The sequence below is a fragment of the Camelus dromedarius genome, chromosome 13 (genome assembly GCF_036321535.1).
Source record: "Camelus dromedarius isolate mCamDro1 chromosome 13, mCamDro1.pat, whole genome shotgun sequence".
In the NCBI taxonomy this organism is placed as follows: Eukaryota; Metazoa; Chordata; class Mammalia; order Artiodactyla; family Camelidae; genus Camelus; species Camelus dromedarius.
In genome coordinates this window covers 8,296,230-8,320,172 of record NC_087448.1, presented here as the reverse complement: position 1 = coordinate 8,320,172, position 23,943 = coordinate 8,296,230, and the positions used below count along the sequence as shown (strand labels likewise).

The following is a 23,943-nucleotide window of genomic DNA, read 5'->3' as shown; positions in this document are numbered from 1 at the left end:
GAGGAACCTTTCTGAATATGTAGTAATTCCTCAAATTCACAAGCAAACATTTGGGCTTGAGGCATCGTCTTCATAATTTATTACATTGTGATTAGTTTGTTCTGAATGAAATAAATTTTCCATTCAAAAAATTCTAAGCCTATACATAAGGGCCATTATGTTGGTTTTCAATTACATGAATATTTATAAAAATGGGAAAATCCACAGTTGCTATATTTCAACTGCGTTTGAGGACTTGTGACAGCAGAATCAAATCAAAGGTACATCATAAATGTGATGATAAGCTGAGCTTTGTATCAAACCTACCGATGGAGCTATTAAAAACAGAGGTGCCCTCTCCCCGTCACCCAGAGAGTCTGATTTGGTTGTTCCAGGTTTGGGACTTTGCACCTGTATTTTTAAGCAGCTCCCTCGTGAGTCTGAGAAGCCCACGATAACAGGGCTTTCTCAAGTTCGATCAAGTTCCAGGGATGCTGCGGAGGGCCACGCCCAGGTAGAGGCTACGCCAGGTAGGAGTAAGTTACATCATCATCTCCGGATACTGTACCTGCGTGGTGGCTGTCGATGTAGTGCTGCTTCTGGACCCCCACATTTGTTGAAACTGTACCCTGATTTCTGCAAATGTTTCAATGATGACAGCAATAAATACGTTCTGAAAGAAAATGACAAACCACATTTACCAAAGACAGGGCATGAGGGAGTTAGGGCAACCAAAAGCAAACAAAAGATCAGAAGAAACTGTCAGAAGGCATAGACTTGATGAGCACAATTTTTTTACAGTACCTTAACTAGCCATGCGAGAAAGAAAATGAGGGTGATGAAGTAGAAATAGGAACGCCAGCGGGGAAAGCTGTCAATGGCTCTGTACATGAGGAACACCCAGCCTTCCTGGGACGCAGCCTCGTAGACTGTGAAGATGCTGGTGCCTGTCAAGAGAGGGGAGCAGACTGAGTTAGGGTGGACTTTTGAAATGAGAAAACATTCTTTTGGAAAAAACAATCAGTATTTATCCATGCTCATTTTCTCAATGACAAAAGCTCTTCTACAGGGACTCAAATCACATGCCACATTTTGTTGTTCTTTTTCTTAGGACTTTGACAAAGCTGTTTATTACTTCAAGCCAGGACGCTTTTAGTATCTCTAGCAATAAAACAATTTTATGTCATATCTTTAGCTCTTAAGTGCTTTTAACAATGTGGAAAGGAAACCTAACATTCAAGCCAAGTAAAGATACAATAAAAAAAAAATGTGTACCATGCAAGCCTGCCACTTGGGGCTTAACACTTTTAGTGTGCTGAAAAGCACTTGCTGTAGTTTTAATTGAAATGAAATAAATCTGAGAACTGGATTTTATTGGAAATCACATTCTCATGGGAAGAACTAATGTATCTTAGGCTCCAAAAACTAATGTGAAGGAGCCTGTCTTTGGATTCCCTAGTGTTCACTGAACCCCAAAACATAAGGAAGTAAATCATTAAATAGTATTTTGTATTTTGTGGGAGGATTGTCTCATTGAAAATACTACTGATAGTGGAAAGAAAGAAAAGAGAACCATTTGTGGGCAGAGTTTTGAACATATGGTTAAGAGAACCTAAAATGTCATTCAGAGGAAAGACTGTTCAATCCTCATGGCATTATGAGAATGTGTCATTACTTCCCCATTTTACAGATGATAAAACTAAAGCACACAAAGTGCCACGAATCTGTCTAAGGATGCACGGATAGTAATTAGGGGAACAAAAATCAACCCAGTCACTCAGGACAAGATCCTGCATATTTAACTGTGATGACATCCTGCTTCCTGACATCCTTTCTGTGGCTTGATTTCCTCATCTGTAAAATGGGCCAGTAATAAGACATATATCAAAGTATTGTGAGGATTAAATGATTTCATTTCTGTCAAGGGTTGGCATGTGGTGAGTACTTAACAAATTATTATAAAAAATGGAAAATAATTGCTTAATATTATTTTGTGAAAAACCATACAAATAAAAAATAGTACTGAGGTAAAGTTGTAAAACAAATATGATATGGATTTATTCATAAAACTGGTAAACATTTGCATCTCAATAAATTCCACTGTTACAAATGAGTTAAATTACTCTAGGATATAAGACCTAAAAAATCAATATCCATCCATATATGTACTAAGCGCATGGAAATTTGAAATCAGAATGTGCATATGATCAAATCTCCAAACTAAGAAGGGAGTTACTAAAGTTGGTTGACTTCCAACTGCCTCCCTGGGCCTGCGCACGCAGGAAGAACAGTTGGAGCGTCAGTGGATTCCAGAGCACACGGAACAGCAGAAAAGAGTAGCAGCAAATGGGGACAAATGAGAAATAACAAAGCTTGAAAGAAAGGCTGAGAGGAAGAAGGAAAGTGTATCCTGATTTGGTGAGCACCTATTATGCACTCATCTGGGCTACGTACTTTCAGTAAAATATAACTGCATATATGCACTGCCTCTCATCTTAAGAATCATACATTGGACATTGGTAAGTCGTTGCCATAACAACTAGCATTTGTAAAACATGTTAAGTTTTGAGGTTCTTTTACAGACTTAAATGCTAGGAAATCCTTGTCTAATTAGGCAAGTGATGGGTGGGTGGGTACAAGGGCAGATATTATCAATCACATTTTACGGAAAAGGAAAGTGAAGGCCACTAGGTAATGAACTTGCCCGAGTTAGAAAGAAGTAAGACCAGAAACTGAACCAGATCATCAGGTTCCAGGTCTTAAACTTTTTTTCCTTTATCATTTACTTATATATTTTCTTGCCTAAGACTGGCACTTTAAAAAGAGCTTATTTTCTCTTACCCTTAATTCGAATGGAATTAATTGTTTTCTAATGGTCTATGATGGCTAAGATCATAGTATACTGAGGAACTAGATAAGAGGATAACTTTTATAAGCTATGTTAACTTTTCATAGAAGAACAGCGCATATCAAATATAAAATGGAACAGAAAACAGAAATGACCATTTCCATTAATGATTCGTGGGTACTAAAAATGAACAACGTTTTTGCTTTTGTGGTCTGAATACGAAGGACAATTTTAACATAAGACATAATTTAAGTCCCTTATTTCTTTCTAGTTATGTAAACTAAAACAGAAAATTGGCTACAGAAATCCAGTATGAATTGCCGCTTAAGTTTAATTGTTTTACCAAGTGAGCATTTATGGGTAAAATATGGAAATCGTCAGTATAAGATTAAATTTGAAAGGAATACTGAAAATCATCCTTAGTCTAACTTGCCCTGATCTTTCTTTATTACATCTACAGAGAAGATGGTATTTGAAACTAAGTGAAAATAGTATGTTCAATGAGTAATCCTGCAGCTTTTACTCCTTTCTCCCTAATTCCACACAGAAAAAGGAAAATTAGGAACCTTTAGGATAGCTCAAAGAGCAGGGTTTGTTGACACAAAGAGATGAGACATTTGTGAACATACAACCAAAAGAAAAACCCCAGGAAAATGCGACCACTGCAAAAAGTGTTTCCCACGTACATGAGCTACAGCAGGTTAAAGGCTTTGTGGATGGTACTGAGTTGCAGCAGAACTCGTCCCTTTCTTACTCCTGACTTTGCAAAGATGATGAAAAGAAAATCACTTTTGAAAAGATTTTCCCATTGGCGATCAATATTTAAAATGACAAAATCAAATTTATGATCTTCTGATTATCTGTGGGGAACAGATAACCCTGAGGAAGAAACTGCAGCTGCTCAAACTTTTTCTGCACAACCTGCTCCCTCTGGCTGCTCCGGGGCTGCCCTCTGGTTCTCTTAACTGACTCCCCTGTGGCTGCCCTGCTCAGCTCACCCCCGCTGCCCTCAGGCCACACAAGGTGCTGGTCCTCCCAGAGAGCCCTGAGCTTACCGGTATCATGTCGCCCATCATACTGACTTCACCTGGTTTGTCTCCCTCACTGTGTCAGCACTGAGCTAAAACTGTGTCTTTCACTTCTGGACTTGACACTGAGAAACACTCAATAATGCTGTTAGTAAATACAACAATGATCACGTAGTATTACGATATATGAAGGCCTTTCTCAAACACTTTTAAAAATCAAGTCTTCCTTAATGTAAATATCACACAGATAATTTGGGAACAAAGGCAACTACTTTATAATTGACTTTAAATTTGGCTAATTTTCAAAATTCACTGAAAACACATACACCTATAAAAATTTAAAAGCCCATGCTACATATATGCAGGAAGGTCTTCCTCTGTTGTTTAATCCAGAATAGGGGATTTCTAGAAAATACTATATTGATACATTAAAAATATTTTTTCTAGTTACATTCCAAAATACTTTTAGTCCATCTGAATAATGGAACTAAAATTCTAACCGAAAAGGCCACAGTTTTGTTAAGGGAATAATGATTCTACAATAGCACCTGGGAATAGAACACATTCTCTCACTAGAGACCGTGTGGCCTGCCCCCAGAATATCTCTGCAAAGCTCCTGGAATAGCACCACTTTCTAAGAACTCCAAACTCTCAAGCCACAAATTCAAGTTGTATAAGAAACAAAATCACAACAGTGATACTCAGCTCATCAGTTCTCCTAATTTCATCCATTCTTCCTGACCTCTTCTGTTGGTGGCTTGAATTCACTGGATAAGAAGACCCATAAGTCTACATTTAGAAGGTAAATCCTTACCTGGGAACTTTCTAAAGGATTGAGACATAGTAGAGGATTTTTTTTTAATAGCTCTGAACAAAGTTATACCCCATCTGTTTTGACTATCTTTATGACTATTATTTAATGACTGGTTGTCTTCTGTGAACTCATTTTCCACAGGAAAAAATGAGAAATTGACTATGTCCTGGGAATACTCCTTATTGTTTCTTCTAGTCTTAGGTTACATAACACCACTGAGTCATTTGACTTTTCAAACGACAGAGTCACAAAATTGTGGTGAGAACTAGAACAAGTCACAAACTCGGGGTTCCAACATTAAGCTCTTCTCCCAACACAAGCGACCCATGGTGCTATTTCAATGATGGCAGTATCTGAGCCACTGTGAAAGAGCTGGCAAGATAAAGACGGTGGCTGGTGTAGGCCTGAGCTAGCTGAATAAGAATGAGCAAGTACACCAGGCCTCAGTCTGGGCAATCACCTTCACCCCCACCCTCAGAATTCCCAACAGAACCAAGGGGGCTCCTTTAGGACCACCCATTCCATCCTCTCTCTCAAAGTCTGCATCCTCAGGGCAAAGTTCCTGAATTTTAACCCCTCCAGTGATATGAAACATACCACCTCCTGAGGCAAACCAACCCCAGGTCAGGCAAGCACCCACCCCATCGGATGCTGGCTATGACTCAGTCCCTTTGAATCTGCTCTTGGCTTTGCGACAGCACAGCAAGCTCCAGGCGTCTGGAAGTCATCTCCACAGCACCTTGAAAGAGCCATCCTCTTTCTACCCAGTCATCCTGCCACAGATACTTGTCTCATCTGGTCCTTTAACCTTTCCAACCTGATGCACTTTTTATGAAATTGACCTGACTGTCTGGCTTCATTTCCCACCTGGGAACATAATCTCATTTGTGGAGGGCAAAATGACAGCATCCTTGTCACTCAAGAACATTAGCTTCCCTTGAAATTTCTAAGTAGCTCTTTCTGTTCCTTCAGCTGACTCTGATTGGATCCCACCCTTTTCTGAGATCAGCTGCTTGGTTTTACCTCTAACTAGGTTCCAGTGTGAGCATCCCCCTCAGTTGTAAGGAAAAGAAACCTACATGTTCCTCCATCACTACACATGAATGTCTATAATTTATCGGTGCCTCAATGAACTGCTCTTAAACAGGAGGTTTAACCATGGAAGGATGTATCCCCATCCCAAAAGTCACATGGATGCTTCTTTTCTCAACGACAGTTGCGATGACTAAAGATTCAGTCCTGAAAAGTGGTCAAATAACAGAATACATGAAAAGAGCTTGATCTTTGCACATTTACGTTATTAGAGATCAATGAATGAATGAGAAAAAAGTGATACATATATGTATGCATGTACACACACACACACACATATATGCCTGATGGAATATTATTTATCCATGAAAAGGACATATTGCAATTTGTGACAACATAAATGGACCATAAGGGCATTATGCTAAGTGAAATAAGTCAGACAGAGAAAGGTGAATACTCACATATATGTGGAATCTAAACAAACAAACAAAACTGAACTGGCAAATACAGAGAACAGATTAGTATTGCCAGGGGTTGGGGTAAGAGGTGGACAAAAATGGGTGAAGGCAGTCAAAAGGTACAAACTTCCAGTTACGAGATTTAAAAAAGTCCTGGGGATGTAATGTACAGCATGATAACTATACTTAATAAAATATGCTGCATATCTGAAAGTTGCTGAGAGTAAATCTTAAAAGTCATCATCACAAGAAAATAAATTTATAATTATATGTGGTGATAGATGGCTAATTAGATTTATTGTGGCTATCATTGTACAATATATACAAATATTGAATCATTATATTAAATACCTGAAACTAATCTGATGTGTCAATTATATCTCAAGAACAAAAAACACAACTTGTTCAAGATAGGGTGGGCTGTGCTTCATTGCTTTTCACTGCTTTTGTTATGTTTGTATATGTGCATATAAACAACTTACTTATTCTCTGACTAAATTTTAATTTTAAACTCTAGAACTGCTCCACAGAGCAATACTCTTATTAAACCACAGAACTAATAGAAAAAAAGAGCTCTGTATGTTTATGGTGGGATTTGTTGAAGCCACTCGAAGGTAAGTTGTACTGTCAGTTTGTATTTAGGTAGAATTCACTGCTATTTAAATCCTGAAGAGTCAATGGGAAATAAATTTACCCATCAAAGGGGCACCACTGGTCTAGCTCACAGTCCAACCCAGGGTTCCTCAATTTGGCACTAATGACATTTGGGGCTGGACAATACTTTTTTGTGGGGGCCTGTCATGTGTGTTGTAGCATCTCTGACCTCCACCTACTTGATTCAGACACTACCTCAACCTCCAAGTTGTGACAACCAGAAATGTTTGCAGACATTTTCCAGTACGGCCCCTGGTTGACAACCACTTTTCTGACTTGACGGCCTTTCTGACTCTGTAGCCTTTGCTCTGCTGTGTCTGGCTCAAGAACTTGTATGTAATTTGTATCTTTTAAATGTTTTGAACTGAATTGAATTTCCTCACTTGACACAAGGGAAAATGGAACAGTTGTGAGATTCACTGGAATTTCTCTTTTGGCTTATGATGAACTATTTGGAGGTTAAACAACTTAGAGCCAAAGGAGAGACCTAAAAATGCATTTTTGGACTGTATTTTCAATAGTCTACATTTGAATTTGACATTTCATTGATCATTAAAGATGTGAGAAGGCTAAAAGCCTAGATCCTAAGATGTCATTTGTTTTTATATAAAGTATTGGCCACACAATACATAACCCAATAGCCCAATTATACTAATATTTATCAGTTTTTTGTTTCGACAACTTCACATTGGAAGAAAAATTGTATTACTTTTTTACTTCCTGCAATTGTATAAGATGACTGTACACACATGTACCCGAGGGGGAAATATTTTAGTTTGCAGAAGGAGATATTATATTAATTAAGTTTTAAAAAGAAAAATCACACATTTGGGATGAAATACATGGCCCAAAATTTTCCTCACCAAAAAATATAGCAGTTCTCTGAATCACTCCAAGACAAACCACAAAAACACACGTTCTGCAAGTTTTCCAGGTTTTGCATCTGAATCAAAATGAGGCATACGATACACTCATGGACAAACACAGAAGTAAACGGACTCATCTGTAGTCCACGTTTATGACTCTGGTTCTGTCTGGACCATAAAACAGGGCATTGAATAGAAATCAGCTACACGGCTCATGACACTTATAGGTGGGTCTTGACAATGGAATTGAAACAGCCACAACCATATTTCAAACAACATGGCAGTGTCTCTAATTCAACCATCACTTGTAGCTTGAGGCCACCTGTTGAAGACACAATCTTCACTGAAATCCTTTTCTGTTTCGGTGAACTCTCCATTTCTCTCACCTTCTGGTAATTTTCCTCACTCTCTGTTATCAAATCTCTTATACAGATATTAACCACATATTTAAAATGTTTTAGCCAATGGTCAGTTGTGAGATTCATTGAAACTTTCTAGAAAATGTTTTCTTCCACCAAACTGCCTCAAGCCACCCACCTTTTACCAGGTCACATGAACTGTACACTCAGATCCTGATGGGTGGTGGTGATTATAAAGTAAATCTATTTTCCATGAGACAGTAGAGACAACTATTGATGAGAGAAGAGTATTCTTAGGGTGACATCTGGATTGAACAGCATCAACTTTTGTCACTAATGCTGGATGTATCCACATACATGAAATGTAAACAAGGTCAGGAGACCAACACAGCGAGAAAGGCCCACTCTGACTTACAGAGGTTTACTGAACAATAAGTCAGGCAGAATTAAATTATTTGGCATGTCACCTTTCTAATGAGTAAACTCTTTATGAAAAATGTTTTCTCTTCCTTGAAATAATTTTTAATTTTACTAAAATATATTTCTAAACTAATTAACCCCAGAATTTCCCTGATAGACTGTGATATAACCTTATGATTATAATAATCTATACACAACTCATCCACACGTTTAACTGATGATCCCAGGCATTTAGCCTGAGGACTGCCTTGTGGCCAATGAATTAACAAAACAAAACAGCATTTTTTATTTGCTAGTCCAGAACATGAAGCAAACACAAAAGGACTTCTTTTCTTCTAAATGCTTTAAAATGTATTTATTACCCTTATGTTTTTTAAGCTGAATTTTAGCTTATTTTTTTTTCTTAACAGTTAAGCAGTCTTTTGGTACCACCTTACCTCACTTGTGAAATCACTTTATCGGTTACCTTAAACCTGTTGGCAGTACTAAAATTTTGCAACAAGATCAAAGGCCATAGAGAAAAAAAGCATATATATGTTTATGTATATTTTCTAAGTTAAACTTTTTTTAGAAGTAATAAAGATGCTCAGTTGAAATGTATTTCTGCAGAGAATTTCTAAACGCCAGAGTGCTAAATATAAAATACTTCTAGAAAAGGAGAGGTGAAAGCTTTAACTACAGGCTTCACAAATGGAAAAGAAGTGTTGACAAGGCCAATGCTGACATTGGCAAGAAAGTTTATGTAGAAAGTAGAGCAGTTCCAAGGACGCTGAGCCCACACGCCAACTAAAACACTCCCTGCCTCTGGGGCTGGGCAATTTCCACAGAGGCTGGGAATGACAGCAGCAAAGGCAAGGTCATGACAAATACCTGCCAGCCCCTGCCTCTGAACAGCAGTCACTTTAGAACAAAAAAGGTTCTTGGAAATATATTTTCCATTAGTTGATTCAAAAGAATGAAGAAACTATGCTTAGCCACAATTAGCTTTCAGTTACCTTCCCTAACATTCAAATCGTCCACTGCTTCTAGCCTATGTGACCATACTGGGCCTCAGCTTCCCACAGAGGGTCTATGGCAATGGTGATACTTACTGGTCACTACTAACACACTGAATAAATGTTATTTAGTAGTTTTTAAAATTTTCTCAAAAAGCAAGCAAAACTAAAAAGAATCTTCGTCACCCATTGTTTGAAAGATCTGTTGGAAACTACATTCAAAAGAAATCAAGGCAAAAATGCCAGAACTTCATGTCATTCTTAGGGAGTTAATAGTTATGATACAAGAATTTCAAAATAGTCCAAAATTAAAACTGAGTATTTGGAAGAGGTACTAAGATTTTCATGTCTTCATATTTGGGGACACACATGGTTCACATCTCTGCATTATCATGCACAAGCAATGAAAATAAGAACATCCAGGCAATAGAAATAAAAGCAAGAATAAACAAATGGGACCTAATTAAACTTATAAGCTTTTGCACATCAAAGGAAACCATAAGCAAACCAAAAAGACAACCTACAGAATGGGAAAAAATATTTGCAAAAGATGTGGCAGACAAGGGCTTAATTTCCAGAATACATAAACAGCTCATACAACTTAATAAAAAAACACAACCCAATCTAAAAATGGGCAGAAGACCTAAACAAGCAATTCTCCAGTGAAGACATACAAATGGCCAATAGGCAAATGAAAAAATGCTCAACATCGCTAATTATCAGAGTAATGCAAATCAGAACTACAATGAGGTATCACCTCAAACCAGTCAGAATGGCCATCGTTAAAAAGTCCACAAATGATAAATGCTGGATAGGGTGTGGAGAAAAGGGAACTATCCTACACTGCTGGTGGGAATATAGTTTGGTGTAGCCATTATGGAAAACAGTATGGAGATTCCTCAAAAGACTAAAAACAGACTTACCATATGATCCAGCAATCCCACTCCTGGGCATATGTCCAGAGGGAACCTTAATTCAAAAGGATACATGCACTCTAATGTTCACAGCAGCACTATTTACAATAACCAAGACATGGAATCAACCTAAATGTCCATCAACAGATGGCTGGATAAAGAAGCTGTGATATATTTATACAACGGAATACTACTCAGTCATAAAAAAGAACAAAATAATGCCATTCACAGTAACATGGATGGACCTGGAGACTGTCATTCTAAGTGAAGCAAGCCAGAAAGAGAAAGAAAAATACCGTATGATATCACTTACATGTGGAATCTAGGGGAAAAAAGACAAAGGAACTTATTTACAAAACAGAAACAGACTCACAGACATAGAAAACAAACTTTGATTACCAGGGGTGGGGATGGGAAGGGATAAATTAAGATTTGCAGATACTAACTAGTATATATAAAATAGATACACAGTAAGTTCATACTGTATAGCACAGGGAACTATATTCAGTATCTTGTAGTAACTTACAGTGAAAAAGAATATGAAAATGAATATATGTATGTTCATGTATGATTGAAACATTATGCTGTAAACCAGAAATTGACACAACATTGTAAACTAACTATACTTCAATAAAATATATATATATATATACACACACACACAAAAAAAGAAAATAAGGATTAGCTTTAAGGTCAAGTTGGTCAGTCTACCTCAGAATAGCCACAATACTGAGAATTTGCTTTATTTTTAAATAAAATTGAGCTAGTAAATAAACATTGGCTCAAAAGATCAACCAAGGTTGGAATGAAATAATTTGAATTTTTTTGTTCACAGAGGCATATTAAAATCTGATCAGGTCTAAGTGGGAAAGAAGAAAGATACCTGAGTGATAATTGACCAAATGTAATTTACAATAAACAAGATAAGAAATGCAAATAACAAATGGCTTTAACTAAAAACAAAGTTCTTATTTGTATTATGATAAACATAAAATTTCCATAGCTTACAATGAAAGATTTAATTAAATTGATTTAAATACTGATATAATATAAAACCCCAAACAAGAATATGTTCTAATATAATTCATATTAATATTAAAATTGAATAGTTACAACTGAATAGGAAATTCTGGTGTACAGTATGGATGGACTTAGAGGGTATTATGCTAAGTGAAGTAAGTCAGACAGAGAAAGACAAATACTTTAAAGATATCACTCACATTTAGAATTTAAAAAAATACAACAAACTAGTGAATGTAACAGAAAAGAAACAGACTCACAGATGTAGAGAAGGAACTAGTGGTTACCAGTGGGAACAGGGAAGGGGGAAGGGCAAGATGGAGGTGGAGGATTAAGAGGTACAAATTATCAGGTATAAAATAAGCTACAAGGATGTATTGTCCAACATGGAGAATATAGCCAATATTTTACAACAACTATAAATGGAGTATAATCTTTAAAAATTCTGAGTCATGATATTGCATGCCTGTCACATATAATATTGCACATCTTCAATTTTAAAAATACATTATAAAATAAATACATAAATAAAGTTTAAAAAAGAAAATAGCAAAAACTTCAAAAAATAAACTTCATTTTTTTGGAGTAGTTTTGGCTTACAGAAAAGTTGAGCAGATAGTAGAGAGAATTCCCATTTATACCCTCTCTTTGCACACTACCCCCTATTATTAACAACCTGCATGAGTGTGGTATGTTTGTTACAAATTATGAACCACTGTTGAAACATTATTATTAACTCAAGTCCATAGTTTACATTATGGTTCACTCTCTGTGTTGTACAGTTAGATGGGTCTTGACTAATACATAATATTAGGTATCCAGTAATATAGCAGCACACAAGATAGTTTCCCCATCCTAAAAATCCATTGTGTTCCACCTATTCAACTCTCACCTCGCTCCTCTGAATCCCTGGCAACCACTGATCTTTTCCCCCTCTCTACAGTTCTGCATTTTCCAAAATGTCATATAGTAAGAATCATACAGTATGTAGCTTTTCAGACTAGTTTCTTTCACTGAGCAATATGTGTTCATTGTTCCTCTGTGTCACTTGGTGGCTTGATAACCCATTTCTTTTTATTGATGAGTGATATTCCTTTGTACAGATGTACCACAGTTTGTTTATCTCAAGTTACACCCTATGAAGGGACATCTTGGTTGCTTCCAGTTTTTGTCAATAATGAATTAAGTTGTTATAAACATTCATGCGCAGGTTTTTGCATGAACATGTTTTCAATTAATTTAGGTAAATATCTAGGAACATGATTGCTCAATCATATAGTCAGACAATGTCAGCTTAAAAAAAATCCTGACCAAATGTCTTCTAAAGTGGCTGTACCATTCTGCAGTCTCATCAGCAATGAATGAGAGTTCCTATTGTTCCAGGTTCTCACCAGTATTTGGTGGTGTCAGTATTTGGATTTGGGTCACTCTGAGAGATGTGTAGTGGAATCTCATGTTTTAATTTGCAACTCTCTAATTACATATGATGTTGGGCATCTTTTTATATGCTTATTTGTCATATATTTATCTTCTTTGGTGAGATGTCTGTTCGGGTATTTTGCCCATTTTTAAATTGGTTTGTTTTCTTATTGTTAAGTTTTAAGAGTTTTTCGTATATTTTGAATACACATCTTTCATCAGATATGTCTCATTCAAGTCTTTTCTCTAGTCTGTGGCTTGTCTTTCTATACTTTTAAGAGTGTTTTTTTGCATAGTGGAAGTTATTGATCTGACGAAGTCCAACTTAGTTATTTCATCTTTCATGTATCATGCTTCTGGTGTTGCCAAGCCCAAAATCACTGCCAAACCCAAGGTCAGCTTGATATTTCTCCTATGTGATATTCTACAAGTTTTGTATTTTTGCATTTTACATTTAGGCCTATGATCCATTTTGAGTTAACTTTTGTAAAAGGCATACTGGGTGTCCTCTAGATTCATCTTCTTGCATGTGGATCTCCAGTGCTCACAGCACCACTTTTGAAAAGACCATCCTTTTCCCATTGAATCTACTCCTTTACCAAAAACCAGTTGACTCTATTTGTGTGTGTATATTTTGGAGCTGCATATTCTGTTCTATTGGTCTATTTGCTATTTTTCCACCGATATCACACTGTCTTGATACTGCAGCTTTATATTAAATCTTGAATTTGAGTCACGTCAATCCTCTGACTTTGTTCTTTCTCAGTGTTGTGTTGACTATTCTGGGTCTTCTGCCAGAACATGTAAACTTTAGATTCAGTTTGTTGACATCCATTAGACAGCATGCTGGGGTTTTGAATGGGATTGCACTGAATCTTTACCTCAAGTTGGGAAGGACTGATAACTTTGATGCTCTGTTGTCAAGTGCATACACATTAAGAATTGTTATGTTTTCTTGGAGAATTGACCCTTATATAATTGTGCAATGCCCCTCTTTCTCTCTGAACAGTCTTCTTGTTCTGAAGTCAGCTTTGTCTGAAACTAATACAGCTACTCTTGCTTTCATTTCATTAGTGTTAGCATGGTATATCTTTTTCCAGATCTTTACTTTCATTCTGTGTCTTTATAGTTAAACTGGACTTCTTACAGACAGCACGTGGTTGGGTATTCGTTTTTAACCCACTCTTAGTCTGTCTTTTAATTGGTATATTTATTCCATTTCCATTTAGTAGTTATTGATATAGATGGATTAATAGGTACCCTATTTATAACTTTTCTTTTCATTGCACTTGTTCTTTGTTTCTTTTTTGTCTTCTGTCTGTCTCTTTATATGATTCCATTTTTACTCCTCTTAGCATATTAGTGGTGGCCTTAGAGTTTACAATATACATTTACAACTAATCTAAGTTCACTTTCAAATAATACTATACCTCTTCATAGATAGTGTAGGTACCTTCTAACAGAGTATTCCCACTTCCTTCCTCCTGTCCCTTGTAACACTGCTGTTATTCATCCAACTTATCCATAAGTTATAATCACCTAGTATACTGCTAGGTTAGTTAAAAATAATAAAAATAAAATATTTTATTTACCTATTTACCCCTTTTCCAACACTCTTCTTATTTATGTAGATCTGAGTTTCTGATCTACATCATTTTCCTTCTCTAAAGAATTTTCATCATTTATTGTAAAGCAGTTCTGCTGGCAACAAATTCTCTCAGATTTTGTTTGTCTGAGAAAGTCTTCATAATGTCCTCAATTTTGAAAGATAATCTCTCTGGATACAAAATTCTAGGTTATTGGTTGTTTTTCTGTAACACTTTAAATATTTCATTTTACTCTTTTCTTGCTTAAATGGCTTCTGAAGGGAAATCCAATATAAAACTTATCCTTGTTCCTCAATAGGTAAGGTGTTTTGTTTTGTTTTTTTCCCCTCTAGCTCTTTCAAGACTTTGTCTTTGGTTTTCTGAAGCTTAAATATGATATACTCAGGTGTAGATATCTTGGTACTTACCCTGCTTGGTGTTCTCTGAGCTTCCTTGATGTGCAGTTTTGTATCCAAAATTAATGTTGGAAAGTTATCAGCCATTATTTTTCAAATACTCCTTCTGCTCCTTTCTCTCTTCTCTTTTTGGTATTTTCATTACATGTATGTTAGACTTTTCGTAGTTGTTTCACGGTTCTTTGTTATTCTGTTCCATTTTTTTCATTCTTTTTTTCTCTTTGCATTTCAGTTTATGAAGTTTCTGCAGATGTATCTTCAGTCTCACTGTTTCTTGCCTCGGTTGGGTCTAGTCTACTGATGAGCTCACTGAAGGCATTTTTTGTATCAGTTAGCGTGTTTTCGATCTCCAGCAATTCCTTCTGATACCTTCTTAGAGTTTCTGGCTCTCTGCTTACATTACCTATCTGTTTGTGCATGTTGCCTACTTCTTCCATTGGAACCCTTAGCCTATTAATTAAAATATTTTCAATTCCAAATTGCTTGGTAATTACAAAAGCCCCATCACATCTGAGTCTGGTTCTGATGCTTGCTTTGTCTCTTCAGATTGTGTCTTTATCTGCCTTTTACCATGCTTTGAAACATTTTGTTGAAAACTGGACATGATGCATAAGAAACGGTAATACCTCTACCTGATGTATAGGTAATAGTAATACCTGAGGTACATAAGCCTCTCGTGTGAGGTTTTATGTTATTCTGGCTAGAAGTTAGGCTGTCCTTAATGCATGCTGTATCTGCAGGTGTCAAAGGCTTCCCTTTTCTTTAGTGTCCTGGTTTCTGTCTCTCCTGTTGTCTTTAGGTTCCCCCCCCCCCCCAGTTCCTTCTAAACAGACTCTGTGTCTTGCAGCTGGGTTGTATTCCAGTTTTTAGTTTGGAGCCCTGGTAATGTGATGATAAAGTATTGGAGAGGGGAAATGTTCTGCAATCATATGATTAAATCTCAGTTTTTCAGCCAGCCTGAGTCCTGGGGTGTGACCTTCAGAAGAGTTTCTTGGTTTAGTTTTTTTTTTTTTTTCTCTCAATTTATGTGATACAGGGAGGCAGAAGGGGACTCCAGTCATTCACCTGCCCTCCTCCAAGGTCAGATGAGGTTCTGGGAATGGAGGCATCCTCCAGGGAATGGCTGTGCCATGAACAGAGGATTCTGAGCCTACTTGAAAAGGGTCGCTGTTCTCCTCCCCCTGCCAGAAGCATAAGGGAATTTTTTTCTGATCTTCACCGTAAGAACCTGGTAGGGTTCCCGGAGGTAAAACTCATGAAAGCATGCCCCTCCCCTGCAAGACTCAAGGGATCTTCAACTCTTAAGTGAGTTCATGCTCAGCCTCCAGCAATTATCCAATTACAGTTTAAGTGTCTCTGGCTCTAGTGGCTTCTGCCCCCGGGGAGCAATGATCCTCTGTACTTGCTGTCTCTCCAAATTTCAAGGAGCGGTTTGCTCTGCAACGCCAACTCTCTGTTAGATCTAAGAAGCATTGCTGATTTTCAGAATTGTTGATTTTCAGTTTGCTTAGCTTTTTTTCGAATTGTTGATTTTCAGTTTGCTTAGCTTTTTTTTTTTTTCCTTGTTGTAAGAACAGGATGGACAACTTCCAAGAGCTTTACGTGTTGGAGTGGAAACCAGAAGCCAGTAAATAACTTCTTTTCGATTTAAGGTATGGAGTAGAAGTAGCATGGATAAATGAGCACATCTGATTAAAATGAGTATTCTAAATTAATGTGCAAAGGCATGATTCTCTGCTCACACGCAGTCTAGCCTACTTGGTCACAGTTTGGCTTGTGCACTAGTAACCGTGTAGGGACGAAAAGGCCATTATTACCACGAAGTAAGACCAGATTGGGACAGTGAAGCCTCTCCTGGCTGGCCCCATGCCACGGTGTCAAAATCTTACTGCACCACATGTGGCTTTCCCCCACTAATAACTTTTTCTCCTTATGTCTTAATAGCTGCCTGCTTTTCTGCTTGATTTTAACAACAAACTCTGAGGCAACATTAAACGCAGATAACAGGGCAATAACAAGACAGTGGAGAAGGAGGAAGGAAAAAACAGTCATTCATGGGATACAGTCCAAGTACGCATTATATAACAGCACAACAAACTTAACCATAGCCAAAGTGCTCTGGGCAGCTGTGACCTGGGCGGCTCATGCCTAGAATGAAGTGGCTCTCCGGGCTCTCATGAGGCACACTGGCCAGACTGCTGCCCAGGCCAGAGCTCCTCTGGCCAGCGATCAGACCTTTCTAGCAAGTACTGGGCTCAGGACATTCAGACAGCAACTGGGCCCTTGCACTGTGACGGATGGCATGATGTTCACTTTTCAACCCTGGTTGGGAGAATGGCAGAAAAACCATCCCTGGAAACACCACCTAACTAACATCCAATGCACGGAGAAATATGTCTGGAATACGGAGTAATTACTTAAAGCTTTAATAATCTTTTCTTGAACTCATTATTCAGCAAGTATCTAATCACATACATTCTTCTTCATCAATAATAATTATTATTACTTATATTTTATTTTATATTATATAAAATTATTATTGCTGTTATTTGCTGATATAACTCAGCATTATACAATTGACAGAGGGTTTTTGTGAGCCTCCATGACAGACTCACTCAACAACCCTGCAGAATGGAAATGAGAGAACGGGGGGGGGGTGTGTTGCCTCTTTTTGAGAGATGAGGAAATAGAGTTGAATATTTTACCCAAATCTCTTACTCAATTAACACCACCACTCTGCTTTCTCATCAGTGGTTGGTGAGGTTCCAAGCAGAGTGATGTTAGCCAGGGCTGCGTGGAAACCACAGACCACTCCTGGCCTCAGAGCCAGAGGAACAGCAACCCGGGCTCCTGGGACCATCACGGATGACAGGGGTGGAGAAAACCAACCTGGGACTGGCGGGCCCTTTATACGCTTTAATTCTGTATCCACACACTGCCAAGTTTATTCTTATTGCTGTTCCCATTTTGTAAAGGAGGAGACTGGGGCTCAGCAGGGCTGAGAAGCTTGCCCAGGGTCACCCAGAAGTGACCGCCTGGAGCAGTATTCCCAGGCCTCGGTGCCTGCCTCCAAAACCACGTTCCTTCCACTCAGCCACGCATGTCTGAACTTTCTGAAACTTCTCTTGGCTTGGTTTTTGAGGAATTTGAACAAATTCCTGTCTGGTATACTTTGTGAAAGCAAGATTCTGCCTTTAAAATTAAACAGACTAGACCAAGGAGAGGGAGGGGAGCGATGGTGAAAATTCCTCCAGTGTTCTTGGATTTGCAATAGTTCTTTCGCCCTTCTGCTTGGGGTGGGGAAAGCACATGGATCGGCCGTCTCTCTGAGCCTTCGGTTCCTCAGACTATGGCCTAACATGAGTAGATGGAGATAGTTTTAACTCCAGATTAAAACATTACAATATAGCAAACATTTAGTTACTTTCACTGATGGGGAGAATCAATTAGGTAAATCATAACCACATAAAATTCCAAAGTGCCTCTCTATTCTGCAACTCTACATGAAATTACCTGAAACTCTCTGACTTTGTTCCGTGATACAAATATAATCATTTGAGAAGCAGAACATAAAATCGAGAAGTTATTTATATAAAATATATTTGTTTTGACTTTAATATAAATGGCCGGAATTTAGAAGATACCTATAATTGACTGGGAGTGTTGTCCTTTGCTTAGTTAAGTCTATGGCGGCCACGGTCAGTCATTCTTCCAGACTCATCCTCCCCCTCTTCCTGGGCAGACGGCTGCTCAGCTGGAGAAGGTGTTTCCTGGAATCTCCTGCCGGGAGGGATGGCCCCATGACAAAGTTCTCCTGGATGTGGGCAACTTCCTCGCCGTGTACAGGAACACTTTCCCTGGACCCATGACTCCCTCCTCTTTCACCAGATGCAAACACAGAGGCCAAGGGCACACTTGATCAGTGCGTGTTGAGGGTGGCAGGGCTGCCCATACACCTGTTCTTCAGGATGAATTCAAGGGGCAGAGTTCACCCACCAGCCACACAGGACTATGATTTCAGAGAGAAATAAACTTGTACTTTGCTTGCACCGTCCCATTTTTGGGCTCTCTCTTATAAGTTTACTTTACCCCCAACCACTACACAGACTAACCGTCAAAGTAACTTAGGTTCCATGGGCCCTATACTTAGACTGGCTGGTATCCAGGAAGATACTAGTCTGGAAAAAATATGTTATCTAAAAATTAATATACAAACATTTTAGGATCTCATACAAATACCAGAAGTAGATTTGGTAGTTTGGAGAAACAAAACAAGGCAAAGTTCAAACAGGCTTTCCATAAAACAGTTCCTTTTCTCACAAAAACCACTCTTAACCTTGCCCTAAATTACCAGCACGCTGAACCACAGGAATTCATACTCTATACATGCTCTTAGACCAGAGAATGAATTCTAACCATAGATCTAAAATAACAAGGTAAAATTAACAATTTAATGTCACATAAAGACTCCCTTAAGATTCTTGGAAATGTTTAAAGGAGAAACTTTAAACATGAGATTGTTACTCTTTAAATACAGGGTTTGGGTTTCAGGACTAAATGGTTATGATTCAACAATATGAAGCAATAAATTATTTCTCAAGAATAAGAGCTATCCTTTAATTTATCTCATTTCAGCGCTCTGAAAAACTTGCCCGGGGCGTGTTATTTCTTGCTGAAAAATGTTAACATGTAGGCAAAGTCCTAAGAATAATACATACACACACACACTCCAATATTTCTAAACTCAGACACACCCACAGAAAGTCACATACTGGAAAGGGCTACTGGTCTGAACCTTATTATTCTAGGCAAAGAAGTATGAGAAATCTTTAGTACTTGAACAGGAAGCATTTTGGCAAACCATCAAAAGTACTTTGAACTCCCAGCTGGTGATCATAATGGCGGCCATCTCAGTGAGATATAAACCTGACATTACAGAGTTTGAGGAAATGTAGGATGTGTTTCCTTAACTGTCAATCAAACCATATTCACTGGCTACTTCAGCACATCAACCAAGCTATATTCATTTTGTCTATTAGCATGGAATCCCTAAAGCAGATGTTTGATGGTTTTCAGCAAAATACTAAATAATGTCACGTGACTTAAGTAAAATTCACGCTGTGTAGCCAAGCTTTTGCAAATCTGATCATTTTATTTCATAGGGAATATGTTCATCTTGGCCATTGTTGATTTTGTATTTTTGACCAAAACAGACCAAGTCTCAATGATCCACTGTAGAGTCAAGAATGTAAGTTCTCTTAATTTAGTCATTAGTCAATCAAGTTTTTGGTTTTAAAAGAAAAAGGTAAGTGAGAGTTAAGTGAGAGCTGTAGCATTTTCAATCTAGTCAAGTTCCTCAAACTTAACCTGAGATAGAGCTGAGATCTTCACCTTCCCCCTGACCCCAACCCTTCCCCAAACATGTTCTTCCAGAAGCTAGCAGCAACTTTATCTAATCATTCAGATCAAAAATCTTGGAGTTGATCTTTCTCTTTTAATACTCAGCCAATCTATCAGTCAAATTCATTAACTTGACAGGAACTGTACATCCAGAATCTTCCCCTCTACTCCACTGCCACCACCCTGGTCCAAGCTACCACTATCTCTCACATGGATTATCACAAATGTCTCCTAATGGGTTACCCTCCTCTGCTGTTGCTTCTCTTCAGTCTATTCCCAACCCAGAAAACAAGGTGTTTCTGATCAGTCTTGTTTTTCCACTCCAATGTCCCCATGCCTTCCCATCACATAAGAGTAAAGGTCAAAGTCGTTATACTGATCACATAAGACTTTACATGATCTGTCTCGTGTTGTCTTTCTGACTACATTCCCTTCTACTCTCAAGATATGTGCTTCCTCCAACCTAAATGTCCACTGACAGATGAATGAATAAAGAAAATGGGGTATATATACATATATAGTGGAATACTATTCAGCCATAAAAAAGAATGAAATAATGCCATTTGCAGCAACATGGATGGACCTAGAGATTATCACACTAAGTGAAGTCAGTCAGACAGAGAAAGACAAATGTATAATATCACTTACATGTGGAGCTCTGAAAAAAGGACACAAATGAACATATTTACAAAACAGAAACAGACTCATAGACATAGAAAACAAACTTATGATTACCAAAGGGGAAGTGGGGGTGGGGAGGGATAAATTAGAAGTTTGGGATTAGCAGATACAGACTACTATACATCAAATAGATGAACAACAAGGTCATATACAGAGAACTATATTCAATAGCTCGTAATAACCTATAATGAAAAAGTATATATATAAATGTATAACTGAATCATTATGCTGTATACCAGAAACTAACACAACATCATACATCAAATATATTTCACCAAAAAAAAGTTATGTGCTTCCTCATATAAAGAGAGAGCACTGAGCACGGCATGATGCTCTCTTCCAGGGCCTTTGCACTGGTTGGTCCCTCTGCTTTGCACACCCTTCCTCCAGAGGGCCCAGGGCTGGCTCCCTCACATCTATCCCATTTGCATTTAAAGGAAGCCTTCTTGGCTACACCACCCAAAATCACAACTCTGGCTCACAGCATTCCTGCTCCCCCTTGTCTGTTTTCCTTTTCTCCTTAGCACTTATCACATTACACACTGCTTATTTTCCTTATTGATCCTGATTATTTCCTGTCTCCTCTGATGGAATTCATATGTTCCACAAAAGCAAGGACTCTTTGTTTTGTTCACTATGTCATAGCAGGTCGTCGGTAAATAGCAGTTTAATGAATAAAAATATTTTCTCAAATAACTGACTGGCCAGGAAAGGAAACTGAGAGAATAATAGTAAAGGAACACATCCACATGCACTAGAAAGAAAATAAAATCCAACGTGCATCAGATAACAGGATATGCATGGTTAGAATGTGTAAAAATCTCATTAGTCATCAGCTAGCTGCATGAATCAGAGAAACGGCAAACAAAACATAAGAGCACATGTGACATTTTGACGCACGGGCCAGACTAATGTAGGAACAGGTGGCATTTTCCTACTGTGTTTCCTGAACTGCAGATGGTGTCTAGAGTCTACAGCCCGCGCAGTTCCATCACTGAGGGTTCTCGAGTCTCTAGGGAAACACAGTCACACCCGGGGTAGCTAGGCGAGGGCACATCTTATTCCTCCGTCACCCACACACACCCAGAAATCACTCAGTTCTCTATTTTCTTTATTTGAACAAATGCACAGAAGGATTTTTCAACTGAATACAAGTCACAAATTGTATTGAGCAAAGTAAATGTCATAAGTCAAGATCTACTAACGTGGCATGACGCCTCATTTACGTTCCATGAACACCCAAGCGCAGCAGGGTCCTGAACAAAGGCAGGTGAGCAGAACTTTGCCTTAACTGTGTCACTGGCATGCCTGTAAGAGCTCTTGGATGTACTTATGTTCTCATCCAAGGGTATACCTATTAGTCACTCACTCTTCCCACTGGTGGGGGGAGAACAGCCCCAGGAGGTGCAAAAGTAATGCTTCCTAGAAATTGCCTCCAATGAAAAGCTAAGCAAGAGCCTTCCTAGTAGGAAGCAAAGCTTTTCTAATGAACAGGGCACTGGGTGGAAGCTATGAGAGGTCTTAAGGAGTAATATTTAGTCAATACGAAAACAGATAATCCCAACAAGGAGATGGAGAGATTTCTAAAGAGACCAAGCTAACTACCTAGAGACTTTGAGGAGCTCCTACTCATAAAATAACATGTACAAAAGGTACGAGGCTGGGTATATCACCAACAATAAATACATTAGGTTGGCAGGTCTTTGTATATAATGTGTCAAGAAGGCCTGGGTTCAAAGAGGTTGACATTTGCAAACTTTCTAACAAATAATGATTGTTGGCAATGCGGAGCATGAGGATAAACAAGGGAATGGTTGATATGATACCCAAGGAAGGTAATCATTTAACTGGATTGGACACAATCAAGAGGGCTAGTAGGGAGTGGCAGACTTAGGGAAATACGGGAAAGAAAAGGTGGGAAAGGAATCCTAGTCATGGGTTGAAGAGAACTACTTCGTGGGCATCAGATAAATTACCAGTAAATAAGTAAGATGTAATTCTGGAGAAAAACAGGTAGCAATGAAAACTATCACTAAACCAGCAAAATGCCAATGTAACTTTGACTCTGAGAATGAAATACTATACTATCAATGACATAAAATATTCATTAATCCAAGAAAGATGAGACATTCTGCAGACCTTTAGGAAAAAAAGTGGAAACCAAGAGCCCACAAAGCTCAGTAGGAAGGCATCCATTCCAATCTGGTTTACTTTCCTTTTCAAAACTTTTATTTAGGTATTAACTGATTGATTGGCTGATGATACGATCACTAGAAGAGTAGATATGGCAGGACTTAATTTCAACAAGATATTTCACATTTTCATCCTTCAGAAAACATGGAGCAATCTTCCTAAATGATAGCAGGGCTAGATGAGTTCACAGCTGATTGAACCATCTTTTCTATAGTAAGTTTCTATGTAGAAATTAAAGGGGAAATTCTATATTAATTTAAGATACAACAGAGGAACACTGTCCTCATAAGAATTTGCATACCATCCCATAAACATATAATCTCTCAAAAAAAGCCATTAAGAAAATTAATTTACTCATTTAAACTGATTTATAGGGATAATGGTTAATCAAGAATAGTGATTAATATCAAGTAATCACTAATATTAATTAACCTAACAATAATGTCTCTTAAATGTAATTAACACAAAGAGTAGGATGCATATACTCAGAAATGTCAGGTGCAGATTCTTTCTAAGAGGGGAGAAGTTAACAATTACATCAGAGGTGGGTACTCAGTGTTGGTAAGACTTGACTCCTTTGTACTTAATATGCTCCCGATCTCTCCTGAGTCCCAGCATCTCCCCTGAAATAACTGATGGACAGGACAGGATTTATAACCTTCTTTGCCTTCTTTCCATGTCATACAGTGTGTTCTGAGTGGAAAATAACCTGAGCCACCCAATACTCAGGTTGCAGCTGAGCTCTGACATTCATTAAAGGAATGGATTAAACTTTGTTTAGTCTGTACTGTGCGTATAATGAGGTTATGTAAAGGAAAGCACTCTATAAAGTGTAAAAATGCTACCCAACCCTGTTCCTAT

The 23,943-nt window shown here is 38.0% G+C and overlaps 1 protein-coding gene across 4 annotated transcripts in view; it reads right to left on the bottom strand.

The window, feature by feature from the left end:
• NALCN (sodium leak channel, non-selective) overlaps positions 1-23,943 on the bottom strand; it is a 265,237-nt gene that overhangs the window by 173,290 nt on the left and 68,004 nt on the right. For all 4 annotated transcript variants that reach the window (XM_031466281.2, XM_064492994.1, XM_064492995.1 and 1 more), the window contains 2 exons: positions 784-926; positions 548-652 (listed from right to left, as the gene is read on the bottom strand). In XM_031466281.2, coding sequence (XP_031322141.2) covers positions 548-652; positions 784-926 — 248 coding nt within the window. The remainder of the gene's footprint in view (positions 1-547; positions 653-783; positions 927-23,943) is intronic.